Consider the following 22,464-nt stretch of genomic DNA (forward strand, 5'->3'; position numbering starts at 1 on the left):
CCACAGAGTCACGCGAGCCGTCACTGTCAGCCTCTGGATATAGTCCAATCAGCGTCATGTCACGTTCTGTGGAGTACCGCCTCTTTTTGGGCGATTTCACTCCGGCTGAGAATCGCCCCGAGTGGCCCCATAGACTTACATTGAAAGATGTTTTTTTCGAAAGGGCGGGCGCTCCAATGCATTCTCTATGGCTTCCGGGAGGGCAAGCCCTAACGTGCTTACGTCATCATACGTGCCAACGTCATCATACGTGCTTACGTCATCATACGTAAGCACGTTTCATCCAACAATATAATTTATCGCCACCTAGTGGAATCTTCTTCTTGGTTCTTTCAGTAAAGTCACGTAGAAGGGAAGTAATAAAATAATAAAAATAAAACGTAATAAAATTATTCTCACGACGTTTCGGCCACAACGCAAGTTATTCTCACGACGTTTCGGCCACAACGTTCCACTCACTGGCATGGTGCAGTGTGCAGAGTAATGTATGGTGTCGTAATTGTATAGTAAATATATAGCAGTGTGATACACATTAGGGTGGGTAGAATAATACATAGTGTTATATTAAAATGGATAAGGCAGCAACTGCAGCAGCAGCAGCAACTGCAGCAGCAGCAACTGCAGCAGCAGCAACTGCAGCAGCAGCAACTGCAGCAGCAACTGCAGCAGCAGCAACTGCAGCTCCCTTTGATGCTGTTAACCCTGCATAATGCACATGCATATGCAGTACTAATCACATTCCTGCATTTCCCATCAATATGCTAAATTCCTCTTGATATGCAAATTCCTTTGTCAAGGCGCCCAGCTTATATATATGCTCCAAGCTCGTGTGCTGTTTCATTCAGACTCTGTCGCCTCGACGGACCTGGTTTTCACCTGAGGACGGCTGCTTGCGTTGTGGCCGAAACGTCGTGAGAATAATTTTATTATGTTTTATTTTTATTATTTTATTACTTCCCTTCTACGTGACTTTACCGAAAGAACCAAGAAGATGAATCCCTGCAGTCACGAAAGTTTTAAATCAAAATCTAGTGGAATCTTTAATAAAATAAACTTGAGTGGTTTGTTTTAATAGTGAGTATAGAAACAAACAAGATGTATTGTAAGAGTCACTTTATTTTTCATTAATATTAAAGAAGTGAAGTTGCCTTTACATGCTTAAGCTGTTAATTTATCCATTGCATGGGTGGACCTTATCCTTATCAATCATCCAGACATTTGCCCCCCCTGAGAGATTTTGCAGGAGCCGCCACTGTATGTATGGTGTGTAATAGATACTACTGAATGGTCGCTTGACGTAATTTATGGACAGCCCCTAAGCGCTCATTCGTCTGGATGAAAACACCTTAAGCTACGCGCGCCTCCGTGTTGACGCATCGCGCAGCGTCGTGCAATGCAGTCGCGTAAGCGGGGAGGTAGGGTGGTGCCCGAGGTGGCGCGTGTTGTGGTTGGACGGGGAGTGATGTTTTCTTGCGCAAGGGGCTGTCGCGAGACCCCTTCCCTGCATTTTGGGCGTGTATGTTTTGGAAACCGACGCACGTATGTATCCATCTTATCAACGCGAGCACTAAAAACATTCTGAGATGTTTGGCTTGCCCAAGTGACAGCCCCCTTCCACACTTGGTCCGTCCCAGGAAAGTGACTGTGCAGCAGTAACCTCAAATGTGCGCCGTGTTTTTTTTAGATACACTGATATTGGTGGCTGATCTTAGAAGACGGGGAGCTGGTGATGTCTATCACGCCGAGGCAACAAACGTTGAGAAAACGTCTCAGAAATGTCTATTTAGCAATCTTTGGAAGAACGTAATCAACCAGGTAGGGTGTTGACTGTTATGTTAGCCGACTCTCTGTGTTGTATTGCATTATATTTCTAAGTTTACTAGATTTGTTTTCTCTTTAATTTGTACCTGATGATGATTGCTTGTGTTGCAATCGAAACGTCGTATGCTATTATTTAATTTATTATCTTCTCTTTCTACGTGACTTTACCGAAATAACCAACGAGTGTCTCAGAAATGTTTGAGGGAACGGGTGAACAGTGTGACGCTAATCGTTCTGGTCGGCCATCAATAGTTTCAAATGTTTGGTGAAATGTTCAAATGTTCACCAGTGAACATTGCTGAAATGTTGTTAATTGTGTGAACAATACGAGTGATGTTAACGTTTCAGAGAAGGGTGTGAATAAAAGAGTATGACTAAAAAAGTGCGTTATGTTCCATTATAAGATACTGCGAATTTCACTTTTTTACATTATTTGGGTGCCAGAAAGATGTGGCACTGCTTGAGCATATTGGCACAAGACGGAGGAAAGCGGAGGCCAATGACGGAATGTGCAGTGGACACCTACGGGCCAAAATAACTCACAATAAGATATTTCATATTGTAAAAATATCTCACGAAAAGATATATCTTATTGAAAAAATATCTTACAATTAGATATTTAATATTGTAAAAATATCTTACAAACAAATTCCTGCAGAGGGAGCTGGTAGAAACGCTGGGTTGCTCGGTCAATGGCCAGGGTCAACGGCGGCGTGGTGTATTCCGCAAATATGCCCGACTGTGAGGGCGGGCACAAGCCGGCGTGAGTAGGTTAAACGTTGAGTTTTATAAGGGCACCACGGGGTGACCAGCCCCTCCCCACACAGCCCCACCCCTCCCACCCCCCACCCAGCCCCACCCTCCCCATCCAGCCCATACCCACCCTCCCCATCCAGCCCCTCCCCACCCTCCCCACCCAGCCCCTCCCTGCACGACGGACGGACACAATAATCCCCTGTGGGTTGGTGTAACCAGGAGGTTCCTACCAGTATAAGATATTTCTTATTGTAAAAATATCCTACAATAAGATACTTCTTATTGTAAAAAATATCTTCCAATTAGATATTTCATATTGTAAAAATATCTTACAATTAGATATTTCTTATTGAAAAAATGTCTTACGATGACATTTCTTATTGAAAAAATGTCTTACGATGAGATATTTCTTATTGAAAAAATGTCTTACGATGAGATATTTCTTATTGAAAAAATGTCTTACGATGAGATATTTCTTATTGTAAAAATCTCTTACAATAAGACATGTTAAACACAACGAGGGATTGTACGATCACTCAGCGTGACGTCCGACGCGATTGTTTAGTACTGTGCACATGTACACGTCATACTTAAACCATTACTTACAACTCCGCAGTGACCACAACACTGGGCTAAAAAGAAGATGAAGAGGAGAAATCCACCAGGTGTCCTTCGTCTCGTGCCTGCCCTTCATGCCTTTTCCTCCCATGCCGTTTCCACCTTACATCGTGTCGAGCAGTGGTCCTTCATCTTTACTGTCGCCTTGCACCCCTTTGGATCTCAATCGTAAAAAAACATTTACAATGTTAATAAATAAATTGGGGTTTTATGAAACAAAGTCGTTGTGTTTACATGCGCGTGCTCAATCTGTGCTTTCGATTATTCACCTTCGAAAACAAATCTGTCCACGTCCCGCACCCCCAGAAAAGGCATCTCGCACCCACAGGGGTCCAGGATAAGAAGAATCACTCCTGTAGACACTGCCAGTTACATCGATCTCCCATGACCGGTCTAAACAACGAGGCTGGAGAGGCACCGATGTTGATTGAAGCCACCCCGGTCGTGATCTTCCTCCACATTGCCCCCCCCCCCCCCCCCCGTCTTCCTCACACTCACAGATCGGCTGACTGGTGGCTCAAGGCTGTTCGGGTCCTGCGATGTTATGAATGCGAGTCCTCCTTGGACGCCATGTTGCTGTTGTTGTTTCTTTTCTTCTTCATCTCTCAACGGTGCCAGACACGCGGCGGGGGCAACGTGGGGGCAAACATTGACGCGGGCCTCACGCAAACAAAGTGCGGGCCCCCACGATGGACCTGTGTGGTTTGTGGTTGTTGGTGTTGTTGTCGCTAACGAATACAGGGGATCTCTACGTGTTATTCTGCCCTGGGCTCTCAGGAACCTAAATGAAACTATATATTTCTAAAACTAAGACTTAGCGTTGTGGTGGGTCGCGCCCAGTGTGGGAAACTCGGCATTAAGTCAAATTATGAACAAACTTTCGCTTGATAATTCGTTTTTTACCGTTTTATCTGGCAACAAAACTGACACATTTTTTACAAGGAGTCATGTTTGCATAGACCACAATATCTTTAGTCGTAATGCAAACAAAAACATAACTGATAATGTATGCACTGTCCTTGAAGTTGATTGATCCACACCCGAGACAGCTTTCCTTAGAGCCTAGTCTCACATGGGTTGGACCAGATGACGCCAAAAGGCACACAACTCAAAGACAATGCACCATCAGAGTATGAGAGCTCGGGGTAAGCATTTACACCGTTGGAACCTCATTTGCCAGGAAAAAAATATGATAATTGGTTTTTTACCCTTCTATCTGGCAACAAAACTGACACCTTTTTTACAAGGAGTCGTGTTTGCATAGATCACAATACCTGCAGTCATAATGCAAACAAAAAACATAACTCTGATAATGTATGCACTGTCCTTGAAGTTGATTGGTCCACACCCGAGACAGCTTTCCTTAGAGCCTAGTCTCACATGGTGTTGGCAAATGAGTTTCCAAAGGTGTAAATGCTTACCCGAGCTCTCATACTTTGATGGTGCATTGTCTTTGAGTTGTGCGCCTTTTGGCGTCATCTGGTCCAACACCAGGGGATTCTTGTGTCCGTCCGTCGTGCAGGGAGGGGCTGGGTGGGGAGGGAGGGTCTGGGTGGGGAGGGTGGGGAGGGGCTGGGTGGGTTTGGGTGGGGCTGAGTGGGGGGTGGGAGGAGTGGGGCTGGGTGGGGAGGGGCTGGTCACCCGGTGGTGCCTTTATAAAACTCAACGTTTAACCTACTCACACCGGCTTGTGCCGGCCCTAACAGTCGGACATATTTACGGAATACACCACGCCGCCGTTGACCCTGGCCATTGACCGAGCAACCCAACGTTCCTACCAGCTCCCTCCGCAGGAATGTGGTATTTACGCGATCAAATTCAAAAACACCCCTTTATTATTTATAATATTAGTCGCGAAAGCAGTCTAAGGTCCCGTGCAAAACTGCTGGGCTCCGAGTCGGGCCCCTCCTGCATCCGCCTCGTGGATAAAAGGTTCGATCCCGAGCCTACGAATACAACGCAGTTCGAGGTGCGAATCTCATCGCACAATTCTGGGATGCGGTTGGGAACTTTCACTCTCAGCGAATCGCTCCGTAACGAAGCTGCAGCAACAGCGGCGGTGCACGGGCCAGCAAGTGCGCTATAATTAGAGTCGTGTTTGTGTTAGCGAGAGGCTCGGGGGAGCACGCAGGAACTCCGTGACCACAATTGGCCATTAGAACGCACGAGGGCTCTTTGTTGGTGGAACAGTTCATCTGTAATTGCACGTCATTACTCTCCTTTATTCGCAAGTGCCATTGGCCACGTTGCCGCGGTAATTATGATGATGATTATTATTAGTTTGTTAAACAAAATGCTGGAGATGTAAAGCTGATGTTGTTATTTTCTACGACTGTATTGCATGGTATTGGGACGAGTGACACAAATGAAAAGTTCACAGTCCATGTCGATAGTCCTATAACAATGGTCTGGATGTAATTCTCTCCCCCCCCCCCCTGCTTTTTAAACATTTATTTAGTTTAAATAAATACCTTTGAGAAAAGTGCAATGTTCTCAAATCCAATAATTACTTGAAATGTTTGCTTTTACAACAAAAGATCAATGGAAAGAAACAATTGTTTATATTTATCTCATTGCGTTTAAATTACAAAGTGCGTTCATTATTTTCTTTGAAAAATGTGGATTGCAATTATCATCGGTTTACTTAAGAAACACGGAACAGTTCACACTCAGCCCATGCTGATTATACGAATATTAAAAACATTTCCCCTCGAACTAAATCCACCCATGGAAGGGCGAATCACCGGTTTCACTGTGTAACAAAATATTAAACACGCTATTTTAGTGATGGATCTTTTAAAATATATATATCGTCTGTGTGGATCGTAGTCACTTCACTGCTGGATGAAAGACTCTCCAATACATGCTGCAGTCCGTCACGATCCTGCGATGCAACATGCCAGCTGGCACCGGCACGCGAGATGATTCCATCGCTCCATCTCCTCTAGCGACGCGTCCTGCCCAGGACCTTTAAAATTTCTCAACGGTTGGAATGTATATTTGTGCCTATTAATAATGTCTTCAACTTGTAAGGCGCCACGCAGTATGTGGCTCACTCGCGAAGAGAGGGAACGACCCGGGAGGTGCGAGGAGGGACCACAGACAGGCGGGAAGGCAGCAACCAGGCGGTGAGCCAGCGAGACCAACACATGCCCAAGCTCTGCAGTCCTCTCTTTATATGTTCAGATGTTTTTCACCCAATTACTGAGTTTTTTTATTTTACCAGGTAATGGAGCTATTTAGCTATTTTTCAGCAGCAACCTGGCTGATCATGTTTAATTTAATAACAGCCCAATACTCTAAATGCGGAGGGAAATGCCAAAAGACCCGGAGAAAATCCACGTGACCACGGGGAGACAGACACGCAAACTCCAAATATACAGCAGGCGTCAGCGTCGTGGTCGGGATCGAACCCACGACTTCCTGCATACCAGGCGAGGGAGTTAACATCTCGCCACCGCGGCGCCCCTTCATTCTCCCTTTCCTTTACGTGGTAGGAAACCAGAACACCCGTGGTAAACAAACGCATGCGAGGGGGCAACACTCGATCCCATACACATGGAGTCCGCATTTGCTGTACCGCATTCTCCAGGGTACGGAACCTCGACCGGCCATGGGATGTGCCGTGCCGACCGTCATAGGAGCTCGCTGACAGCACTTGCCCCAACAGTCTGTTAAGGCTATACGGGGGATCTATGTCTATGTGCCATCTTTGTCGTGCATTTGTTTTCTCTCAGGCCTTTGAGAATATGATTTCGGTGTTGCGGTTGCTCTGGAGATCGGTGATCGATGTTCGGCGAGTGGTGTTGATTTTGTGTGCGTTTCATACCGGCACTCGTAAATCCGAATTGAATTCAATTTGCTTATAAAATGGGACCTTTTTGGCAATGTCAAAGTATGAAAGAAATAAAACTATGTTTAACCCTTTCTGGCAATGAAACAGGTGTTAGGATGCTCAAACGCCAAATAGAAACCTGTTGCAAGGAATCAAGTCTGCATTAACCACACGCACTTGTGATCAACATGCAGACTAAACATGCTCTGATAATAATGTTTACATTGTAAGTTGGCGTTCTCTGGTCTGATATATACCGGTGAGACTAAGCCCTAATACGGCTGTCTGGTGGAGACCAATCAGTTTCAAGGACAATGCATAGCTTATCAGAGCACGGTTTGTCTTCAAGTTCACAAGTGCTGAGTGTGGTTAATGCAGTGACTTGACTCCTCGCATAAGGTTTCTATTTGGTGTTTGAACATCTTAACACCTCCTGTTTGATGGCCAGAATGGGTAAAAACCTAGTCTTATTTTTTGCTAATATTTATCACTAAGTTCTTGTTCATAACGCAAAGCATGCCAACGGTCCGTTTAGTAGATTTTGTTTGGCAGGATGGTGGCATTTTTGTTGGTGGTTGTTGTTGAGGAATCTATGAAGATTTCTTTGAAGTTGAAGGGCGACGGCGGCGGGGAGCTAAAAGAATGGGTCTCTCTTTTGAGATTAGAAATCGTTTCAAATCGTGGAGCGAGAAATGATGCCACCCCCCTCCTTTCGCGTCAACACCTCGCTGACCTCGTGTGAATCATTCCATATCGGGGGGGGGGGGGGGGGACGGTGAAATCAAACGCCCTTTCTTTGATGAGCAGTAAGTCCCAAACTGGAAGTGAATGGCTTGGGAATAAACTACAAATCGAATTGTTGATCTACTGGGTTGAGACGAAGTAGATTGCTGGGTTGTGGTAATGGGATTACACCGCCCTTTGTCAAGCCACCCCTGGATGAAGGCGTTCCCGCGGCGTCGCCAGCGCCTATTATTTTCCACAACTGAGAAACGGCTTTTGAAGGTAAAATACCAACAACAACGACAACAACAAAAGTTGTATCGAAAATAAGACGCGGTGTCGATCACGTGAGTATAACATTGGTGTTGGTGATTCTGGTACCGTATTTTTTTCTCTTTATTTTAAAGCACAAAAGTAAGGGATTGCTTGTGTTGCGATTGAAACGTCGTGATTTTTTTAATTATTTTTTTCTTTTTCTATCTACGTGGCTTTACCGAAAGACCCATAGAGTGGGAATTCCTGCAGTCACGAAAGCTTCAAGTCAAGATCTAGGGGGTGCATCGCACGTTCACCACCAGCCGTTAGCGCTACGAACCCGGCGACCCGAGTTCGATTCCCGTTCACGGCCAACACCAGCGACGATTATCTGAAACCGGTCCTGGGCCTCCCCAAGGTCAACTCAGCCTCTAGGGAGACAAAGGCGGCCGGGCGAGAGTGGGGTGGCCGCGTGATGTCTCCTTCGCTACGGGGTGTGGGCTCGAGTCTTGAGACGGGCGTAAAAATTTGACAAGATCCCTTACACTGCTTTTCTTGTTTCGCGGTGGAGGTGGCCGTGACACTTGGGACGTCTTGTGGTTTTTTCTCCGCCCCTCGCCTCCCGGTGTGTTGTGTGTATGGCGTGTATGGGGTGTGGTGTGTGTGGTGTGTGTGTGTGGTGTATTGTGTGTGTTGCGTGTGTAGTGTGTGTGTGTTGTGTATGGTGTGTGTGTTGTGTGTGTTGTATGTGGTGTGTGTGAGGTGTGTGTGTGGTGTGTGTATGGTGTGTGTGTGGTGTGTGTATGGTGTGTGGTGTGTGTGTGGTGTGTGGTGTGTGGGTGGTGTGTGGTGTGTGTATGGTGTGTGGTGTGTGTATGGTGTGTGTAGTGTGTGTATGGTGTGTGTGTGTGGTGTGTGTTGTATGTGGAGTGTGTGAGGTGTGTGTGTGGTGTGTGTATGGTGTGTGTGTGGTGTGTGTATGGCGTGTATGGTGTGTGGTGTGTGTATTGTGTGTGTTGTGTGTGTAGTGTGTGTGTGTTGTGTATGGTGTGTGTGTTGTGTGTGGAGTGTGTGAGGTGTGTGTGTGGTGTGTGTATGGTGTGTGTGTGGTGTGTGTATGGTGTGTGTATGGTGTGTGGTGTATGTATGGTATGTGGTGTGTGGGTGGTGTGTAGTGTGTGTATGGTGTGTGGTGTGTGTATGGTATGTATGTGTGTGTGGTGTGTGTTGTGTGTGTATGGTGTGTGTGTATGGTGTGTGTATGGTGTGTGTAGTGTGTGTATGGTGTGTGTAGTGTGTGTATGGTGTGTGTGGTGTGTGGGGTGTGTGTATGGTGTTGTGTATGTGTGTTGTGTGTGTAGTGTGTGTGTGGTGTGTGTGGTGTGTGGTGTGTGTGTGTGTGTGGTGTATGGTGTGTGTAGTGTGTGTATGGTGTGTGTGTTCGGTGTATTGTGTGTGGTGTGTGTTGTGTGTCCAGAGGCGACCCGCAATAATTGCAACATGTATTTTCCGGGGCGAAAGCTGACAGTTGCCGCGACTTGTTGCGGGCGGAGTTGCACACAACCACAGCAGCAGCAACAGCAGCAGCAACAACAGCAACAGCGGCAGCAGCAGCAACAGCGGCAACAGCAGCAGCAACAGCAGCAGCAGCCGCAGCAGCAGCAACACAACAGCAGCAGCGGCATCCGCTCGGTGTTATTCCGGTATCCTTTTGTTTCAGAGCTCCGTCATTATTGGTGGCCCGACCAAGGGGCTGCTGGATGTTTGACTTCCCACCAGGACAGGGGTAGCGGGCGGGGTGGTTGGTGCACGGTTCGACGGGGCTGGCTGGCTGCTAGGAGGAGGAGGTCCTGCAGCGGGATCTGTGTGTGTGATTTAGTCACGAGATAAGGACCCAGCTTTTTATTTACACAAACAGGAAAGACGCACTTCCCACACCCCCCCCCCTCCACGCCACGCCGGTGATCCACGGACGACATCGGGGCAGGCTCCTAAGCCGCGACTCTTAAATTCGCCAGACGCAGGACGGATCGGGCAGTGGTAGGGAACTTGCAGGGAGCAGCCAGGTTGCCTGGGCAGGCGACGGAGGCGAGGTTCCCCAGCACTTTGATCGTGACCGAGACCAGCCAGCGAGCACGGAGAGCGCCATACAACAACAACAACAATTGCATGCGGCGAGGGAGACAAAAGGCAACATTAATGCCTGGGCAACTGCAGATATTCGTGTCCCAGAAATTGCCCACTTTTGGAAAGGCGGAGAACGGTGTCAAGATGGCTTTGGGAGGACCACGCAATTACAAGGTTCGTTCCGATCGCAGTTTGCACTTTGGGGGGGTGGGGGGAGGGTTTGTTCTGCATTCAGAGACAAATTCGAGTGGTAAATGCACGGAAGGTGTGCGTGCAGTCTTGGTTTGAATGAACATTTATTCTGCTGTTAGATGTGTGATGTGGAGGTCTGTGTGTGACACCTGTGTTACAGAAAAAGGCACGTAGGAACAGAGGTGAGGTGTTGCCACGGTGGTGGGATGTTTACTACCTCGCCTGGCATACAGGAGGTCCTGGGTTCGATCCCGACCCTTACGCCTGCTGTATATTTGGAGTTTGCATGTTCTCCCCGTGGTTGTGTGGATTTTTCTCCGGGTCCTCCGGGTTTTCCCTCTACATTTAAAGACATGCGTTTAGACTATTTCACTGCTATACATTTTCACCTGATACGCCGCTATGCTGAGCCATCATTTTTGACGGCCAGGTTCGCTTCTGAAAACAAGTTTTAGAGCCCAGTGGGCCTCATCTAGTAAAATAAAAGTTTTTTTTTATATTATTTATTTTTGGCACTTTCCGTAAACGCGGCTGGTTTGTCGCGAGGTTGATTTCTGCTCTGAACCGCACCTCCCGTTTGGCCGTCGATCTCGCGTTTGATTTAACAATTACGACGTTACTGCTGCACCCACTGCTTCTGATGTTTTACTCGAAGGGCTCCGTGTGTGATGTGAACGTGTTTGTTACCCCTGGAGGTTATCGCAGTTGCGAGGAGAGAACGACAACGCCTGCAACCGCTGTCTTTTTTTTGCTGACTTCTCTTTTCACCATTGGAACCCGAGCTCTCATACTCTGATGGTGCATTGTCTTTGAGTTGTGCGCCTTTTGGCGTCATCTGGTCCAACCCATGTGAGACTAGGCTCTAAGGAAAGCTGTCTCGGGTGTGGACCAATCAACTTCAAGGACAGTGCATATGTTATCAAAGTTATGTTTTTTGTTTGCATTATGGCTGCAGGTATTGTGGTCGATGCAAACATGACTCCTTGTAAAAAAAGGTGTCAGTTTTGTTGCCAGATAAAAGGGTAAAAAACTAATTATCCGATTTCTCTTTTATGATGTTCTTTCGGAGAGACACCTGATAATAAACAGCGAGACTATAAATTATAATTATTTTTTTAATGTAATTGATTCCATGTTAAGGCCACTTAAAATCCAATTAAACCTGCAGATAGGACAACTCAATGTACGCACGTTACAGCCCCTTCATCAACACACTGCCAACGTGTTCGTCGTGGGAGTAATTGACCATACCTCCCCGCGCCGGTCAGTGCTAGTTGGTGAAAGCGAGGAGCATAGACGCGGGGGGGGGGGGGGGTCACAGAAGTGCAGTACAACAATAGATGTTGCTGCAACTGTCGCCTGCTGATAACCACATGGCCCTCGCAGCCTAAACGCAACCTGTGGCGCATGTTGGTCGCCCATGCGAGCACCGATCAGAGGCCACGCATTGCTTCGCTCTTGACGGGATCTGGCGAGGAGATCCGGCGGCTTCCGTATAATTTGCCCATGTGCAGGAGAACTCAACGGATACTGGGAAACAGAGTCCAGAGGGAGGTGTGATGTGGGTGGAAATGGAGCCGAACAATAAGCGGAGGAAAATGAGGTCTCCGGGCAGGAAGAGTTCCAAATCCTCTCTGTACGCGTAAGCCACGCTTGCTTGCGTGCGTGTGTGTATGTTGAACTTCTTTCGCGCCGTACGTAGCCAACCGAGCGAATCGGAGGTGCGGGTCGGCTACGTACGGTGCGAAAGAAGTTGAATGTACGTACGTTGCAGCGCCGAGGGCATGATGACACAAGGCTGGGCATATAATCGATGTGCCTGGCGGATATGATGTGGCACAGAGTCACGAAGGCTGATGACTCAAACTCAGTCTCTGTTGAATACTGTGAGCATATTTAAATGGCATGCACGTCTATGCTGCACTGTGTATATAAAATACATGAATGGGTGTACTCAGATATTAAAACGTATGATGCATGTTAAACTTCCTTCGCACCGTACGTAGCCAGCCGTGCTCATTGGAGGTGGTATTATTAAATTACTTCATATATGTTCTTTGGGTCTTCGGTAAAGTCACGTAGATAGGTTCAAAGAAAATAACAAAAAACTACGAGGTTTCGATCGCGAAACATTTTTTTTTTGCTATTTTCTTTGAACCTATCTACGTGACTTTACCGAAAGACCCAAAGAATATTAATTCCTGCAGTCACGAAAGCTTTAAGTCAAGATTTACTTTATATACGCACTTGATTATATCATTGGTAGAGGTGGCTCAGCTGTATTAGATGTCACAGCAGTCGCTGAGAACCTGGGTTCAAGTGTGGCCAACGACCCGTGATGAAACCACGACAGCTCATTAAGCGTAAGGTGTTGGTGGCGTCTTCCCAGTGACTGCAACAACTACAATGGGCCAGTTCTGAGAAATGAAACATTTGGCTTGACTGACATGTAACACAGAGTTTTTTTCTGGGTATTTATAAAAAATATATTTCCTCCTTGTGCGGCTAAAAGATGGTGATTTAAAGTGACTTATTGTGTAGTTCAGTGATGTCATCTTTCTGCACAATTCTCCAATGCAGCGTGATAACACTGCTCTTTGAAAACTTCGAAATGGGAATGTTTGCATTCTCATGGAGTGAAGTTGAAAGCAAAAGTGGAATGTGATTTGTCAATGAAAATAATACACTCATGTATTTCATTAGCACATCATGCAATGCATTTTACAGGAGACGAACATCGATTCCGGGTTTAGGTACGGAATACTAAAGTGGATGAATATTCTGGAACATTTGAAAATTAGCAAAACCATTTCAGACCAAAATTAAATAAAAGTAAATAAAACACGTAAGAGGCAAAGTATTGCAGAGGTCATATATTTAAATAGTTTTTTTATTGAAATGGCTTCATAATTTTTTTTTTAAATAAAGCTTTAGTTTTATCATCACAAACTATGATGGGATGTAACATGTATAAGTCAAGGATAAGTAATTTTCCACCGCATTTTAACAGCAGCATGAAACGTGACGCTAAAGCTGCGTTAAATATGTGGATGCGGACGGGTGCCGCGGGATTAGCTGTAACCTTTAAAGTGGCTTAACCCCATGCGTGTTTATACGTGGACCTGAGGTCAAGCAACGTTCTTTCTAATTCAAGTGAGACCACTCATGTAAACGGTGTTTTTCATGTCTCTCGGAACGGAACCCGCCAGGTGGCTCCATGGTAGAGCGAGCGGCTCGCAATTGGGAACGTTGGCGAGTTCAAAATCTGGTTTGAAGATTGACTCAGCCAATCACCGCTTCGGGGGTCGATAAAAAACTACTCCGGGAGGAAGTCAACAGCGTTTTTCCTGCTGAATCGACTCGCCGACGTTCGTGGAGGAACGTGGAATTCCCACCACTTGCTCACGAGCTGTACAAGGGAACGAGCCACCCGAGTGTCAATACGCATTTGAGCAGGGAACCATGTTGGCTTTGAGGAGCAGAAACTCGTGCCATTGTTAGCGACGTGATGTCCCCTGGGTGTGCGCGGCGCACACCCGCAAGGATAGTTGGGGCGAGGTCGGGGATTGGCGTACTGCGAGAGCCTCAACTGGCTTAGGCCCCGAGATGACCGGTAGGAGATGGCGGTGCCGAAGATGAGATCGCAGCCCATCCGTGCAGGTCTGTTGCGTGTGTTATCCCATCATCTAAAGCGCGGGTTTCCTCTGGGTCCCCTGGCTTCCTCCCACGTGTGTGCAAAAATAAACCTCATTAAGTGGATAAACATTGCAATGCAGGACTTGCCCAAAAAAATGAAAATGGTCTTGACACTCAGTGACATTTTATGGAAGAAATGAGGGACCACTTTTAATTAGCTATTGTGCAACTGAGTTGTTCCACATCGTGAATTCCCACGCACTGTCGACTCAGAACGTCTCAGTATGGCTGCATTGGCCTTCAAAGAGGCATGACGCGGTTCACTCCGTAGGTGACACTGAATTCGGAGACACTGAAGTCAGAGACACTGAAGTCAGAGACACTGAAGTGGGTGACACTGAAGTGGGTGACACTGAGATATTCGATGTCAGTCTCTGAACGCGTGCACTTGAGAAATGTTGTTGCTGTTTTGCTCCGCACTGCGTGTCGCTTTGCCTTCTCCCAGTCACGCTCTCCGTTATGGAAACAGCACATGTCCCCCAGGGATTGAGTAATGGAATCCGTTACTGTACGAGGATGTTTATTGTATTCCAATGTTTAGATTGTGCGTGCGTTATTTTTTTGCCTTGAAAAATATTTATAAATTACGGATTGAAATACTGTTTGGAATAACAAAAAAATGATTTAACAGACACAACGAAAATGTATAGAACCATATCTGATGAGATGCGTGTACTTTTAAAAGTCAGACACACACACACACACTGTTGTTTTCTTGTTAAACTGTTAATGCCCATCATTTTAATTTAGAGGGGAGAAATGGAACTACTCATAACTTGAATGTAAAATGTGAAATAGAATAATGTATTTTTGAACTAAAAAATGTAAGCCAGACATCTAAAGATGGTAACTTTTTTATACTTGAGAATCTGCTCTTGAAACCCCACGTGTGCCCATATGGCCGTGCATGGCGAGCTATTTTATAATCCACGTCCTGCTTTTAGAGTAACCGTTGCATCACGGTCGCATTGCTGATGCCCTCTCGCAAGGGCAACGCCATTACAGGCGCGATATATAGAAAAGCCATGTTCTTGTTGTTGTTGTCGTATTGTTGCAACCAAAACACGACACGCGATATTGACACGGTGTGAGCCGTCCCGGCTGACTCAGCCCGTGTCTCGACAGGACCTGCTGTACGAGGAGGTGGTCTACTCCACCATCCACCAGCTGAACGTGTCTCAGGCCGACGCATCTCACCTCCTGGGCTTCCTCCAGCAGGTACGGTGGTACACCTCCACGCGTGCGAACACACGTGTGTGTGTGTGTACGCACGTTTGTTGAACTTCTTCTGCACCGTACGTGGCCAACCGTGCTAATCGGAGCTGTGGGGGAAGGACAACAACACTAAACACAAAAAATCCGTTCTAAAGAAATTTGTTTTCAATCTATACGTGCGTAGTTCCGGTGGCTTCCAAATAGCGCAAGGAAGAGTGTTTAAGAGGGCCGCAAAAGCGCATCTGAAAGTGCGCGTTGCAGTGACCGTCTTTGTTCGATGGCTAGCCAAACGCTGCTGTGGCACGGCTTCAGCAGAGGCAGGTGACACACGAATTTCACAGAGACAACCCCACTCTTCAACTTCGAGGGCCCACGGAGATTCAACATCAAGCCGAGGGCAAGAGGTCATTGTGACCACCGCTATCGACGCCAAAGACAAAGATCCCCCGTGTATCCTTAACAGGCTATTTGGCTAAGTGCTGTTAGCGAGCACCTTTTAAGTTTGGCACGGCAAACGAGGGAGTGGGTGCCTAGCACCATATCCGACCACCTTTGTCTCCCCAGTGGCGATGTTTTTACACACCACACCACGTCCTCATTTGAGGCTGAGTCGACCGAGGGGAGGCACATCACAGGTTCAGATAATCGTTACCGGTGTTGGCCGTGAGCGGGAATCGAACTCGGGTCAACGGGTTCATAGCGCAGCGTGCTAACTGCTATCCTACCGCACACACACACACACAACACGTACACACACACACAACACGTACACACACACACACACACCGACGTCGCCATCACTCGCCTCCTTCTGCCAGACCATGCCGCCTGTTTCACGGTTGACACCCGCCCGCCGTGTGTGTCCGTGCATTGCAGGTGTTCGGTAAGAGCCCGTCGGAGCACCTGGCCCTGGTGCAGCGTGTGCGGGAGATGGCAAAGGTGAGGGTCGCCTTTCAAGACACTGTCCACGATCAATGATTAGAATCAGAATATTTAGTTATCTTGGAGGAATCCGAGGAGCTATAAAGCTACTGGTTTAGAACTGCAAATGTAAAATGTGTAGCATGCTGCGGATACTTTGTCTTTAGCGTTCGTATTAGAAACGTGCGTTTAGGTTATTTGGCTGCTTAGAAATTTCCACGTGATAAGCCACTTCGTTGAGACATCATTTGTGACCAGGTCGCTTCTGAACAGCTCAGTGGGCCTTACCTGGTGAAATAAACAGTAGTTTGAGTAGTTTAGTTTAACCACGATTGTGGCAAAGATCTGCGCTGTGCAACATCCCTGTCGTCGCAGGACGCCAGTGAAATAGAGCCTAAGAGCTCACTGGGGTCCTTTCTACTGAAAAAAATAAAATCTAAAAATCTACCCCTTGCCCATAACTGTAGTCAACCCCACAGCAATTTGTTGGAGATAGGCCATACTCTCCTGACGATACTCAAAAAGTGGAAACCGGTCAGGGGTTTTGCTGCTTTAACACATATTTCTAAATATCCTTATCTCAGAAGACCCAGGCTATGCTATCCAGGTTATTTACATCCATTATTATAAAAAAGCATATTCTGAAATGTTTATATTGGAGACATAATGGTTTCAGCTTCACGATTATCCGTTTAAGATTTGCTGACGATACGGTTGATGATATGTCAAGCAAAACAATACAACAACGTGGGAAACATTGGTGGAGGGTTTTGAACCAGCCATCCGTAAAAGAAACACCATCGATATCGATGCTGTGTGGCTTTTAGCCGGACACGATTTTTAATGGGATACATAAACCACTCTGAAATGCCTTCGTCGCTGGTTAATGTGCTGGAACAACACCAAACAGCAATCAAAGCGCGAAACCCTTTGTCAGCGTTGTCCTTTGCGCGAGCTGAACGGTGCGCGTCATTGTGTGTTCCTCCTCCAGCCGCCCGTCCACATGCTGAAGGTCACCGTGTTTGAGGCCACTGACCTGACGCCCAAAAATTTGGACGGTGAGTGGTGGACAATGTGAGAAGGGCCGTGTTACGAGGCCGCCTGCGATCGCACGTCCACATTTTTCCACGTCTCCGTATGAAGCGAATGGCACCGACTCTCAATTATCGCATCTGCCTGAGAGTCCCCCTCACAACCCTAAACCAGCCCTGGGTACAAACCCTTGGCCCTTACCTACCTCTCTAGCTCTCGAGAGGCAGGGTCCCCTCGGGGTCCCGATGGCTGGTGGATGCTGCTGCTGCTGCTGTGCGTGCAGGATCCAGCGGTGGTGTAGCGGCGAGCGCTACGCTGCGCTACGAACCCGGCGACACGAGTTCGATTCCCGCTCACGGTCAACACCAGTGACGGATGATCTGAACCGGTCCTGGGCCTCCCCTAGGTCGACTCAGCCTCGAATGAGTACCTGGTGCGGTGTGCAGTGAACATGGCCACTAGGGAGACAAAGGTGGTCAGGTGTGGTGCTGGCCACCCACCCCCGTCGTGTGCCTTGCCGGCCATTCAAAGAAGTGCTGCTCGCTAACGGCACTTGCCCCAACAGTCTGTCGAAGGCTACCTGGGGGTATTTTTTCGTTCCTTCTGCAGGCTCCAGCAATCCGTACTGCACCGTGGGCCTGGCGCTGGGCGCCGACGCCGAGCGCTGCAACCGCGAGTTCTCCTCCTCCGAGTCGCTCCTCGAGAGGCTCCCCGACCGCACAGACACGATGCTGCAGACGCTCAACCCCGTGTGGGACGCCGTCTTTCACATGTACGACGGCTGCCCTCCCTCCTCCCCACCCCACCCCATCCCCCCCTCCACTCCTCCCTCCCACTCCTTCCCCCCCCCCCATCCCTCCTCCCCCCCACCCCCCATGCCTCCTCCATCCACCCCCCATACCTCCTCGCCCCCGATTTGGGCAAATCTCTGATCGATTATTTCATCGGGTGTCCCGATCGTATCCTATTACAGCAGCCTCTCTCTCCGCCGCCTTCCCTTGTGGAGACGAAATCCGGCCGGGGCGACTCCAGCGGTAGAGCGAGCGGCTTGCCATCCGACGGTTTTGCGAGTTCAAATCGTGGTTTCGAGCTTGACTCTCACCACCATCATCCCTCTCTCTTGAATCGATAAAAATGAGTACCACTTTGTAGGGAAGTCATTTTGTTTTTTTCTTAGAGGATCACCCTCGTCATGGGAATGTGGAATGTCCCCCACTGGCTGAGGGCTGTAAACAGAAGAGCATCGCGCCAATGCTCATTTGAGCAGAAGATCACTTTCACTTTTACAGACAAAGATCCTCCCTCCCTATAGCCTGTAACGGCCTGTTGGGGCAAGCGCTGTTAGCGAGCATCTATCAAGGCCGGCACGGCACGCGAGGAATCGGTGCGGCCAACACCACGCCCGACCGCCTTTGTCTCCTCAGTGCCAATGTTTACACACCACACCAGGTACTCATTTTGAGGCTGAGTAAACGTAGGGAGTCTTTCTCCGAATTACGTTAATTAATGAAAGACGCTTACTTTCCCCCGTGACGGTCAGCTGTTTTGCTTAACGCCTTGCGGTCGCGTTCATCCCCTTAACTACTTGGTAACGGGTTCACACAATTCCAGCTCGATCGAGCCATTTCCTTGCCTGTTATCCCGAGACGTTCATTTGAAGTATCCTTTAGTTTCATCATTTTAGTTGCACCCAGCTCTTGAGTAACCCACGTGTCACAGGCACTACGGCAACAGCACCGTGTTCATCATTTTATTGGAACTGGTGCGATTAATTTTGGTGTTGTTGTTGTTCTTTAAAACGAGCCTGATTTTTTGTTCAGTGGTTTTGAGCTCTTGATTCGAGCGCACGGCCCACGGCTGACAGCAGCGTTGCACCATTGTTGTTGCTTCTCGCAGGCGGATCGATGATGTGAAGACCGATGTCCTGACGCTGTGTGTGTGGTAAGCGGCATCGCCTACTCTACCTTCCCCATCTAACCTGTCTTCAGAACTGTTCATTACGGCCATACCTATAAATTTCCCCTTTCTAATATAATTAAATACATTTTTTAAAACTAAACACATTCATCAAGGAAAATATGAGAAACATATATCAACATCTGAATAGCATATGTGCTGTGAATAAGGACCATGAGAAAATGGGACCTTTTTTTGCCAGTATCAAAGTATGAAAAAATAAGAAGCAGTTTTTACCCCTTTCTGGCAATAAAACAGGAGGTGTTAAGATGATCAAACACCAAACAGAAACCCTTGTGCAAGGCACCAAGTCTGCATTAACCACACGCAGTACCGTTGGTGAACAAAAGCGCCCTGGAAAGAGCGCTAAATAAATGTGAAATAGAATAGAATTCCAGAAATGGTAAAACCTTTTTTTTTTGCACGAAATTTGATATTTCTTTGCTCTTTTAAGGCCACAGTGCTGTTGACGAAGGTATTCAGGTTGTATTTGTTGTGCCAGTGCACCACTGCCAAGGCAGGAGGAGCAGCATCACCATCATCATCATCAAACACTGTTTCCCATTGCATTGCAGATTGATTCAGCACTGCTACCAATTATCAATGTCTGGCCAGCATGGAAGAGTAGGCCAATTACCCCATAGATCCACCTCCAGTGGAGGCCCCTCTGCCAGCAGTGGCGTGAACAAGAAATTTAAGGACTTTGCCTTTACCTTTGACCAATGGGAAACAAACGTTCTTAAAAGCTTTTGTCTGCTGCAGTTCTCAAACCAATAATTCAATTATGTAAATGTGTACAACCTACAGATAAGTGACCATTAGATTATAATAATCATGATCGTAAAAATTACAATTGGCTTGACAGGAAAGGCGCTTTTCCGTCATATTCGTGCGACGTATTAGCAATGAGCATTGTCATAAGAGTCCGTATTGTCTGCATAAATATTTACCTAAGCGTGATACAAAGTTTTTGTAAGCACCGCTTCCGCTCGGTGACATTTGTCACTGATGGGAAACTGTGGGGCGAGTGATGGGCACTGACGGGGGAGGCCAACGCAGCCCGATATAGATCACGGTCACCATTTGTGTTGGCACATCTATTGTTCTCGTGCCACTGGATGTGGCGTCAAGTGGCAGAGTGCAGCTCTCTCTCTCGCTCACAAAAGTCTCTGGCGCCAACCTCGCCACCGTTTCATGGGAAGTTAAAGTTGGACAGTCGCCACGCTTGCGAGACGCAGCATGGGGCCGGCTCGCCTAACAGCAGTAATTCAATCTTCAGTGCAATCGGTAATCGTGCCATAATTATAGAGCAAAGGCGGTCACCACGAACGGCGCTGCTATGTTTCACAGACGCAGTCTGCAGTAGTTTCACAGCAGTGGGCGATGTTGCGCTGTGTGTGTAGTCCCAATTGAGTAATTTGCGCCGCAGTGGCGAGATGTTAACTATCTCGCCTGGTATACAGGAGGTCGTAGGTTCGATCCCGACTCGACACCTACTGCTGTATATTTGGAATTTGCGGGTGCATTTTTTTTCGAGTCCTCTGGTATTTAGAAACATGCTTTTAAGAGTATCTGGCTGCTATAAAATTCCACGTGATGAACCACTTCATTGCGCTTTTATTTGTGGTCAGGTCCCTTCTGAAAAAGGGCTACACAGCTCAGTTTTTTGTTAATATGGAGTTCATCTTTCAAATTACGGACCGTGACGCCGGCACACAATGTATGGCCTTCCCGTTTAAAATGACACGAGAGGATCCTTAACATGCACCATGAATAAGACGGCACGTATTTTACGGTTAATGCACCTGCAGTGTTTACCAGGGCGGCCCTGCCCTGTTTGAACCACAACCTTCCGCAACGAGTGGTGAACGTGCTGCTGCTAGGCAATGTTTATATTGTTGTGGATGCAGTCGCTTGTTCAGGCACCTACCGAGATTGTGCATCAGGAGTATAGTTGCCTTGGTGTAGGTCTCTCACGTAGATAATTTCAGGGTTAATTTCAGACGGTCTCTGTCGGTTCTGTGACCCGGACAATATTTACACACCCAGCGGACCACGTCCAGTGTCCATCTCACTATGGCTGTCGCTACTCGGCACATGCTGCCAGTAACCCAGAAAATATTGAGAAATGTATCCCAGACGATGTTGCATATAAAACTCTCCTAAGGATATAAGCCAAGCAGCATCAATTACCTATGGTGGTTGTGTCAGTGCAACCAGTGGAAGGGCAGCTCCCATTGTTGGTTTGGAAGCAACTCATATATTTAGCCAGAACAATTGACTTAGGATAACAAGATTGAAAGCATCTAGTGAACATATTCTTAGGTTTTTTTCGGTAAAGTCACGTAGGTAAAAAATTTAAATGAAAATTAATGAAAGTAAAATAAAATAAAAAACCACGACGTTTCGGAGGCAACACAAGCCTCCGTCTTCATGTGGAGCCATCACAGCACGATTGCTGTATCAAGATATTTTTATTTATTTATTTTACTTTTATTAATTTTAATTTTAATTTTTTACCTACGTGACTTTACCGAAAAAACCTAAGAATATGATTCCTTGCAGTCACGAAAGCTTCAAATCTAGAATCATCTAGTGAACACACAGAAGGATAAACATCCACCAAGGGAAGAGACAAAGCAAGGGGTTGGGGTCAGGGTTCGCACCGCTGGCGAAGCTCTGTCAACTGCCGTTTTGTTGTCTCACGTGACGCATTTCGCCTTCTGCCAGGAACGAGCACAACGACTCCTCCCTCATGCAGGACATCTCCAAGATCTCCTCGTGGCAGGGCGCCAAGACGTGAGTGCGAATGTCGGGCGGGCGGCGCGCACAACCACGCCGGCGAGCGTCGCGCGAGCGCAACGTCCGCTCCGTGTCCTCGAAGCCGCAGAACGTGGCACAACCGACTGCCGCATTACACCACGGTGAAACTTAAACTCCACCAGATTAAGATGGCACGTTCACGCGCGGTGGTGCATGCCGCGCCAACTTACAACGTGCGTGGATAAACGTTCCTGAATTAACCCGGCGTGCAGTCTACCATGGGGGCAGGCGACAAAGCCAATGCGTGAGTGAGCTACAGCGGAATACGAGTTACGTACGCTTCGGGTAGCGATGCAGCAAACACGAGCGAGAGAAAGGATAGAACGGGAACCTCCCCCGTCCCGTCGAGGTGTTGATAGCGCAACAAATCACCGGAGAGAAATCCGTTGACTCGGGATTAGGGTGACCATGGGAACCCACCATACCCCCGGATATCCCAAAAACACAAAACCCTAATCCACCCCGACCCTTGGCCTCGAGGAGTAGGACGGCAG

The 22,464-nt window shown here is 47.5% G+C and overlaps 1 protein-coding gene across 2 annotated transcripts in view; it reads left to right on the forward strand.

The window, feature by feature from the left end:
- Positions 1 to 10,033: 10,033 nt before the first annotated feature.
- LOC133345090 (BAI1-associated protein 3-like) overlaps positions 10,034 to 22,464 on the forward strand; it is a 50,574-nt gene continuing 38,143 nt past the window's right edge. The window contains exons 1-7 of one of the 2 annotated variants that reach the window (XM_061555558.1): positions 10,034 to 10,309; positions 15,134 to 15,241; positions 16,115 to 16,177; positions 17,151 to 17,217; positions 17,801 to 17,963; positions 19,088 to 19,132; positions 21,878 to 21,946. In XM_061555558.1, the coding sequence (XP_061411542.1) occupies positions 10,178 to 10,309; positions 15,134 to 15,241; positions 16,115 to 16,177; positions 17,151 to 17,217; positions 17,801 to 17,963; positions 19,088 to 19,132; positions 21,878 to 21,946 (647 nt within the window). In that variant the 5' untranslated portion in view covers positions 10,034 to 10,177. The remainder of the gene's footprint in view (positions 10,310 to 15,133; positions 15,242 to 16,114; positions 16,178 to 17,150; positions 17,218 to 17,800; positions 17,964 to 19,087; positions 19,133 to 21,877; positions 21,947 to 22,464) is intronic. The other variant, XM_061555568.1, reaches the window with a different exon arrangement.

This window comes from Lethenteron reissneri, chromosome 3 (assembly GCF_015708825.2).
Source record: "Lethenteron reissneri isolate LAM-NWPU_2019-01 chromosome 3, ASM1570882v1, whole genome shotgun sequence".
Classification (NCBI taxonomy): Eukaryota; Metazoa; Chordata; class Hyperoartia; order Petromyzontiformes; family Petromyzontidae; genus Lethenteron; species Lethenteron reissneri.